The 8,576-nt window shown below is 47.7% G+C and overlaps 1 protein-coding gene across 1 annotated transcript in view; it reads left to right on the top strand.

Annotated features, from left to right (window-relative positions):
• The window catches only part of LOC107108406 (thyroglobulin-like), a gene marked incomplete at its 5' end in the record, with an annotated part of 96,810 nt that overhangs the window by 16,062 nt on the left and 72,172 nt on the right, over positions 1-8,576 (top strand). Inside the window, one exon of the mRNA XM_015408836.1 lies at positions 1,827-1,997. Within this exon, the coding sequence (XP_015264322.1) occupies positions 1,827-1,997 (171 nt within the window). The remainder of the gene's footprint in view (positions 1-1,826; positions 1,998-8,576) is intronic.

Below are 8,576 nucleotides of genomic sequence, written 5' to 3'. Positions count from 1 at the left end.
CATCTATCCATCTATCTATCTATCTATCTATCAATACATCCATCCATCCATCCATCCATCTCTATCTATCTCTCTATCTATCTCTATCTATCTATCTCTCTATCTATCTCTATCTATTTATCTATCTATCTATTTATCTATCATTTCAATTTATATACCGCCCTTCCCTAAATTCACAGAGCTCAGGGTGGTTAACAATAGAAGATATGTAATATAAAATCCAAAAAATAAAACAGTGAAAAGTTAGAGGTAACATCAGGTGTCGCCAAAATAAATACAATGTGCATTACCGTCTAGCAGTAGGTGAAAGAAAGCAGGGTGGGGGAAGGGAAGGGAGTGCCAGATAAGGTGGAGCCCGTTGCTGTCCTCAACCAAAAGCCTAGTTACTTACTTAATATACTTAAAAAGCATTTGTACACACATGCAAATGAACACAATGCTCCTTTTGAATCCCATAGACGTAATATAACCTTTTCTCTCACCCAGTTGCCTGCCCTCCAGGGACCTACTTCCAAAATGACCACTGCGTTCCGTGCCCCTCTGGATCCTATCAAGAGCAACCTGGAAGCCTCTCTTGCGACAGATGTTCTTCGGGGAAAACGACCGTCTCCACCGGAGGTTTTAAAGCTGAGCACTGTAAGGGTCCTGCAGTACCGATTTCCCATTACATATTAGCAGTACGTCAGGTTGCTAGATGGTGAATGAAAATGTCCATGAGTCCAGGGTTGGCCATATTCCTAAGAAAGGATAATGTTAAAAAAATGGACGTGCCTTTCAGCCGTGAGCATTTGAAGATTATTGCCCATTTCCTCAGAGGCTTAGGGAACTGTTAGCGAAGGAAATTGACAGATGGAAAGCTGATGTGAGAATTCTTAAAAGGCCATTCATCAATACGGGTTATGTGTGGGGGTCACAGGGTTACCAACCTCCAGGTGGAATCAGGCATGCTCCTGGGATTGCACCATATTCCCAAATTAGTGGAGGAAAAAGCAACTTTGGCTGCGGTCACACGGAGCATTAGCCACGCTACAGAGACGGAAGATAGGCGGATTTTCCGGGTGCAATCACAGTGCCACATCTGGGAAGCGTGGAGCTCCCGTGGCAAACCCGAGGCTTCCCGCTGAAGATGCGTTGTAAAAAACTAGTACCTCCGAGTTACTGTTTTCCGGAAACCGTGGGGCAAGGGCGGGCGTCTGATTGCGTTTCTGGTAGTAGGTCATGGCATCCGGCACCCGCCCATGTCCCGTGGCAAAAAGGTTTTTTCCCCCAAGTCTCCACGGGATGCGCACAAGCACCCAGCGGCACATGCGCACACTTTGGTTTAAAAAAACCCACAACCCCATTTGCCATGGCAGTGGCGCCTAGCTATTGCTGCTGTGATCGCGCCGCGCCGCTTCTTTGCCGTGCCACAGGATTGTCGTATGATCGGCACCTCCCCCCGAACCACGGGACGTCGGCAGGACATATGATCCGGTGGCCGCGTGGTAGTTCGCTCTGGGGCAAACAGCCATGCCTCCCCCCCACGAAATCTGGCCCATGTGACCGGGGCCTTTGAAGGGCAGACTCCATTGCCAGTGTGCCCTCTAAGCTGAGCTAGTTCACAAGCGAGGAAAATGAGAACGAGGGAAAAGCCCATTGTTTCTTGGGTTACGTCTCCAATAAGCCTTGTAAGGTTCAGTGCCATGTCTACAGGTGATACTATGGGGCACTCATTGTAAATCGGGTGACCGAAATCACGGCTGAAACCAGAATGGAATTTCTTGCCCTTGAGACTCAAGAGCTAAAGAAACGTCTGCCCTAACACTTACTCTGTTCTCCTCCGATAGGTGTCACGGCCTGCCAGATGGACAAACGAGGCTTGCGGTGTGATGAGAGCGGCCAGTATGAGCCTTACTTTGAAGACTCTTCTACCAACAAGTCATTCTGTGTTGATAGCCTTGGAAAGATATTGGAGTGGACCGAAACAGACAGCCGGCTTACAGCCGCCCAGTGCCTAGGTGAGCCCCTGGACAATCTTTCATGCGGGTGTGAAGCCTCAGCACGGTGAGATGCGCCTTTTGAGAGCCAGTTTGGTGTAGTGGTTAGGTGCGCGGACTCTAATCTGGGAGAACCGGGTTTGATTCATTACTCCTTCACTTGCAGCTGCTGGTGTGACCTTGGGTCAGTTACAAGTTCTTTCAGAGCTGTTCTCTCACGAGGAGCAGTTCTCAAAAGAGCTCTCTCAGCCCCACCTACCTCACGGAGTGTTTGTTGTGGGGAGGGGAAGGGAAAGGAGTTTGTAAGCTGCTCTGAGACTCCGAGTGAAGGGCGGGGTATAAATCCAGTCTCCTCCTCCTCCTCCTCCTCCTCTTCTTCTTCTTCTTCTGTTCAGTTACACTTAGGCAGCCGTTAGCCACTCAAAAGGTATTTTACAGGGCAGGGGTCCCCAGCCTTTCTGTACCTGTTGGCAGCTTTGGAATTCTGACAGAGGGCAGTGGGCACAAACCCAAAATGGTGGCCACAGTAGGTGGAGCCAATCACAAAATGGCTGGTGCAGGAGGCGAAGCCAACCCCAAAATGTCAGGTGTCAAGGTTATATCTAACTAACAGTAGCTCTTCAGCAATTGAGGTAGAAGCTCTGTTTAACTGGATACCTTTTAATTTGCACAGCCAATCAGCAGCCCTGATGGACAAAAGTCCCCCCTAGTTCTGCCTACTTTCTAAAAGCACTTGACTTGTGCAAAGAAAATTTTTGGCAGGCACCATGTTGGGGAACGTTGGGGACTCCTGTTGTAGGAGCTTTAACCCACGGTCCATGGACTCTAGCAGAAATCTTTCCAAACCTGGGGACAGAACTAAGTGTTAACAAGGAGACTTTTGAATAACAGCAACCGACTTTAAATCCCTTGCTCATCAGACATAGTTGGGGGGGGGGAAACCTTCTATGGTGCAATGTCACGGTTCTAGTTTTTTAACTCCCTTGCCTGCTCTACATCATTAGCTTGATTTATACCTGGGAGAGGCATTTGGCAGTATTCTGTTGCAGTTACTTTCTGTTTGTAGGTTTATGGACACTATCTATGTATGGAATTACAGAAGAGCCTACTGTTGCTTTTGAATATGTTCTTTGTTTAAACTATATTTAATTGTTATGAGCAATCTGAAGAAAAGGAGATTGGATTTATACCCCGCCCTTCACTACCCAAAGGAGTCTCAGAGCGGCTTACAAACTCCTTTCCCATCCCCTCCCCACAACAGACACCCTGTGAGGTAGGTGGGGCTGAGAGAGCTCTTGACAGAAACTGCTCTTTTTCAAGAACAGCTCTTATCAGAACTACGGCTTGCCCAAGGTCATCCAGCCAGGTGCAAGTAGAGGAGTGGGGAATCAAACCAGGTTCTCCCAGATTAGAGTCAGCGCACTTAACTACTACACCAAATCTGTTGGATCTTTGTCTATATACTCTATTGGGCTGTGACCACTAACCCTTCTTTGTATTTCAATGGCTATAATATATAGTTTTGAACACAGTTGTGAATTGTAGATGGTTTTCCCTTGGTGGGTATTGTTTGTGGCTATGCTTCTACACTAAGGGTTCCCTATTGTCTTTGGGAAGGAGAAGTGGGCAGACGGGGGGCCAGCAGTGTCCACGGTTGTCCCACTAATATGCAGTTCAGGCCTCAGGTCATGGTTGACTCTACAGGGAAAACAAGAGTCAAAAGAGGCAATGACGCAAACGAAGAACATTTTCTCGTACAAGTGAAAAAAAACCTCCCTCTGCATTTTGCAATAATTGCTTATTGTATCACAGATTCCCCGATTCCCCTGTATGTTTCACAATAAATCTTCTTTGCGGGGATCTGCGATACAAGACACAATTATTGCAAAACGGGTAAGGATTTTTTTTACCCAAACAATAAAATATTCGCTTTCTTTTGCACCATCAGCGCTTTTGCCTTTTTTCCCTTCTATGAATGGTACAGCCCCTTCTGTTTTGTCTTGACTCTACAGAGAGACAAAACGAGGTGGTGTCCTCAGGTGGTGGATTTGGGGGGCTGGAAGCCACCTCTGGTGTCACCTCTGACTCACCGGCGCTGTTCCCTATGCTCAGGAACTGGAGCACCTGATGCTCCTTCCCTCCTGCTTCCCCCCAGTGTCTTCAAACCTTAGAAGCTGAGCATGTCCAGTGGGAACCAGCAGGAGACTGGGGGTGGATGGGGAAATAGGGGGCAGCTGGCAGCAACAGCATGATGTCACTTGGGGAAACTGAGAAGTGACACCATGCCTTTTTAGGAATTGTTGGGAACTCTATGTTTTTATGATAGAGTTTCTGGCAATTCCTAGAGAGGCGTGACGTCACTTCCAGATCTCCCCAGAACTGACATCACGCTGTCAGCCCAGTGGCCATTTCCCCCCTCTCATTGCTGCTCCGAGCCATAGTCTTTTACCATAGAGTTTCCGGCAGTTCCTAGAGAGGTGTGATGTTGCTTCTAAGGGTGCGTTCAGATGGACAGCTAATCCCACCATTATGCTGGGTCAAATTTGACCCCGATCTTTTAAATCCATCCTCGCAAGACCAGACATCCCCCGGGGGAATCGCCTTACTGCTTCTGCTGTGGATTGTCTAGCTGGCGTCCACTGAATGAGGCGTGTGCGGTGGCTTTTTTAAAAAAAAACCAAAAGTTTGCGGATGCGCATAGGCATGATATTGCGTCCTTGGTTATTCGCGTATGCGCAGAATCAAGATTTTTATAAAAATGGCACCTGTTCGGGATGGTCTGATGTCAGACCATCCCGAACGGGCACCATTTTTAATTGCGCGCTGGAACGATCAGACGGGGGAAAGCCCGTGAGTGGCCCGCTGGAACCGAAAACTCTAGATTTAAAGTAGTATCTTTTTAGTATGGCTCCTAAGCGTGACAAAACAGGATGCTCACAGAAGATGGACGTTTCCCAGACGTTGATGTCTAGACATTACATTCGAATCCATGAGGCACCCGTGCCTTGCGCGGATCTAAAGAGCCGTCTGAACGCACCCTAAATTCCCCCCAGTTTTCCCGTCTCACCCAACAGCCATTTTTAATTTTTTTTTCTCCCATAGCCACTCTGAGCAGTAGTGGGAAATGGGAGCCGGGGCTGGGTCCCCCCACTGGAGATATGGCAAATCTGCCAGTGAGGTTTCCTGAACCCTCACGAGATGCAAGAAGTCGGTTACCGCCTTTGGACACGTGTGGCTTGCTTGTTGTCCTTGGAGATACTAGGGAATCCACGAACAAAGGAGTGTTCCATGCTCCCGATCCTGGGCGGAAGCAGCCTGCAGGGGGTGGGGGAGTGGTGATGGGGGGTCTTAGGTGGTGCCCATTGTTGAGCCACCACTGCTGCCGGCTTTCAGCGGTTGACGCCAGGGAATTGTTGAACCAGTTGTTTTCCACATGCAGAGTAAATACGCCCTCCCCGCGCCACGTTCCTAGGGCTGGTTCCAAGGCTGTAAAAGACGATAAAAGTCTCAAGTGCTCTATAAACCGGGGTGCCAATTGCTTATAATCCTTCTTTCAGTCAATTGCGTATAATCCTTCTTTCTGGCCGACCGGGAGACATTGAGGCCTTTTCCTTTCCCCCATTCCTGGCACATCCTCACACTCTTCTTCCTGAGCAGAAACGACACGTTGATCAAAAGCACCTGCCCCTGCAGTTCCGACAGCAAAGTGAACATTTGCTTCTGATTAGTGCAGGATGGGTTTTGCCTGGAGAGGACACGTAATTGTTTTAAAGGTTGGTCTTCAGAAGAAGAAGAAGAGAAGAAGAGATTGGATTTATACCCCGCCCTTCACTACCCAAAGGTGTCTCAGAGCGGCTTACAAACTCCTTTCCCTTCCCCTCCCCACAACAGACACCCTGTGAGGTAGGTGGGGCTGAGAGAACTCTTGATAGAAAATGCTCTTTTTCAAGAAAGGCTCTGACAGAACTAGGGCTTGCCCAAGGTCATCCAGCCAGGTGCAAGTGGAGGAGTGGGGAATCAAACCCGGTTCTCCCAGGTTAGAGTCCGCACACTTAACCACTACACCAAACTGGCTCTCTTCAGACTTCCATGGTTTTGTACCGAAGTTTCAAGGGCCAGCATCACTCTCAGATCCTCACAATTGGCCTCGCCATGAAGCTGTGGCGTGTGCTGCACAGGGAGATGATGTGCAGTGATGTCAGATTTCCTATACGAGAGGACTAAGGTCGAATCTGCATTTGCTTTTTAAAATCCGTTTTTGTGCTGCTGTAATGCCGTCTTTCTCTATGCTTGTTTGAATGTGGTTTGGAGAAGATTCTTTTAAAGCACAATGACAGTGGAGCCGCTACGAAAGGGCAATAAACATATGCAACATATGCGGACGTGCAAAAGTATGCTAGCACTGTTGAGGTGTGAAAACAACACCAAATGTAGACAGCTTTTTAAAAGACGGTGTCAGCAGAGTTTTCTGTCAGAACGTGGTATGCTTTGCAGCTTTCCAAATATATTTCCAAGATCTTAACTTTGGCCTTTATCATCTGAAGATAATTGCTATGACAAACTTGCTGAAATTAATCTGGTCAAAGAACGGAGAGCAACATCTGCAGGCAGGGACGCCAGTGCAGAGGAGATGTGTGGTGAACTGGAAGGAAACAGAACATTCCTAGCAGGGAATGTTTTCTTGTCACCTTGGCAAATAAAATCCATGCTGTTGACGGAACAAACAGAAAGCTCTTAGGGCCTGGCAGAACTACAACTCACCAGGAATAACATTACATCTGTAAAAGTTTGTGCCTGCCTGTCATTGCTACCTGATATAATAGTTCTTTACATAGGCAGTGCTTAGAGTTCTGGCAACCAGTCGGCCTGTAGACAGGATTTTTTTCCGTCAGGGGGCATTTAAATTTCTTGAGGGGCACCTAACTGATTTAATTAAAGTTAGTTAAATTAAGTTCCACACCAGTTTTTGCCCAGCTGTGCCAGCAACATCGCATGGGATGTTTGGTGTAGTGGTTAAGTGTGCGGACTCTAATCTGGGAGAACCGGGTTTGATTCCCCACTCCTCCACTTGCACCTGCTGATGTGACCTTGGGTCAGTCACAAGCTCTGGCACAGCTGTTCCTGAAAGAGCAGTTACTGTCAGGGCTCTCTCAGCCCCACCTACCTCACAGGGTGTCTGTTGTGGGGAGGGGGAGGGAAAAGGAGTTTGTAAGCCGCTCTGAGACTCCAAGTGAAGGGCGGGGTATAAATCCAATCTCTTCTTCTTCTTCTTCTTCTTCTTCTGGTTTTTTGGGCAAAAACTCTATGGGGTTTTTTTTTGCTTCAAACCCACCGAGTTTGCCCCAAACCCAGAGCATCGTGCACAACATCGCTGATGTCACTTCTGGGTGCTGTTATCATGTCAGGAGATCGCTTGACGATGTCCCTATTTGGGGGTAGGGTTTCCACCACTGGCCATCCCAAAGGGATGATGTCGTCAAGCAACTTCGTGATGAATTCTGTTGTTTTATCTGAGCGTAGATAAGTAGAAATATTTAAGAACTGCGATTGCTACACGCTCAGATAAAGCAATTATTGTGAAAGAAATTGTTTACATTGCGCAGCATTCGTTGCGTGAGAGCGGTAATAGAAGAGAATTTTCTACAGAATTACTACAGTAAATGATTTTGCAACCATATCTTTATTGACTCTTTGTTATTTTTGTCGCGGGTGCTGTTTTTGGATTTCCACCATCTGGAGGCTGGCAACCTTACCACCTTCTGTTTTCAGTTGTCTTGTAGGATACAGGAACCATTTCTAGGATACTGTTTGGTCTGGCCATATGATTTGGACACTACTAAAAACGATGTGATTTTTTGGCTGCCCAGGGGCGGCATGATTGATAGCATTGTTTCTTTTGGAAAAGAACAGATCTGAAAAGGTTGTGCAAGACCATGCCCTGCTGAGTTGTTTTTTCAAGTGACAGGAGACACATTCTGGCTTTGGGATGTGTTTTTAATTTAAACGCCAGAGGCCCGGTAGGGATATATTCCATCTCATTAAGATAGTACTTGACAATCCCTGTGTGTCAGCAAGCTGCCATTGTATTCTGTGTTACCTGTATGGCTGTACAGTTCATTCCCCCCCCTCTGCCTGCTAGCTTGTATTTTACTCTGCTGTAACGCTTAAGCCAAACATCTGGAGGACGTGGTGTAGGAGGTACGCTTGAATGCTAGCTTGTTGCTTTTCGAGCCTGGGAACTGCACCTGTGTTACGTCTGGAGATAGTAGTGTTCCCAGGGATTGAGCGCGCAACCGTTTCCTTTGCCCGCCAGCGGGAAAGTGATCCATTGGTTCGGTACCTGGTTCAAATCCCTTTATTATGTTTGCCCTGGCTGTTTGTACCCATTCCTAACAAAGGACTTGTTTGAGTATCTTTCCAAAGCTTTGAAATAAATTTTGCTTTTCTGAACTGTGGATTTATTCTCGATGCTTGGGGATCCAACACTGTGGTGGACTTGTGCTAGTGAATGTACAATAGGCTTGCCAAGTCCCCCCGGGGGGCAAGGAAACCCCCCGCCCCAGAGGCCCGTTCCTCGCCGGCGGGGGGGACGGGGCCCCG

This window comes from Gekko japonicus, unplaced genomic scaffold, assembly GCF_001447785.1.
Source record: "Gekko japonicus isolate JY-2015 unplaced genomic scaffold, Gekko_japonicus_V1.1 scaffold3976, whole genome shotgun sequence".
Lineage (NCBI taxonomy): Eukaryota > Metazoa > Chordata > Lepidosauria > Squamata > Gekkonidae > Gekko > Gekko japonicus.
Note: the sequence above shows the minus strand (reverse complement) of the source record. Positions and strands in the feature narration are given on the sequence as shown.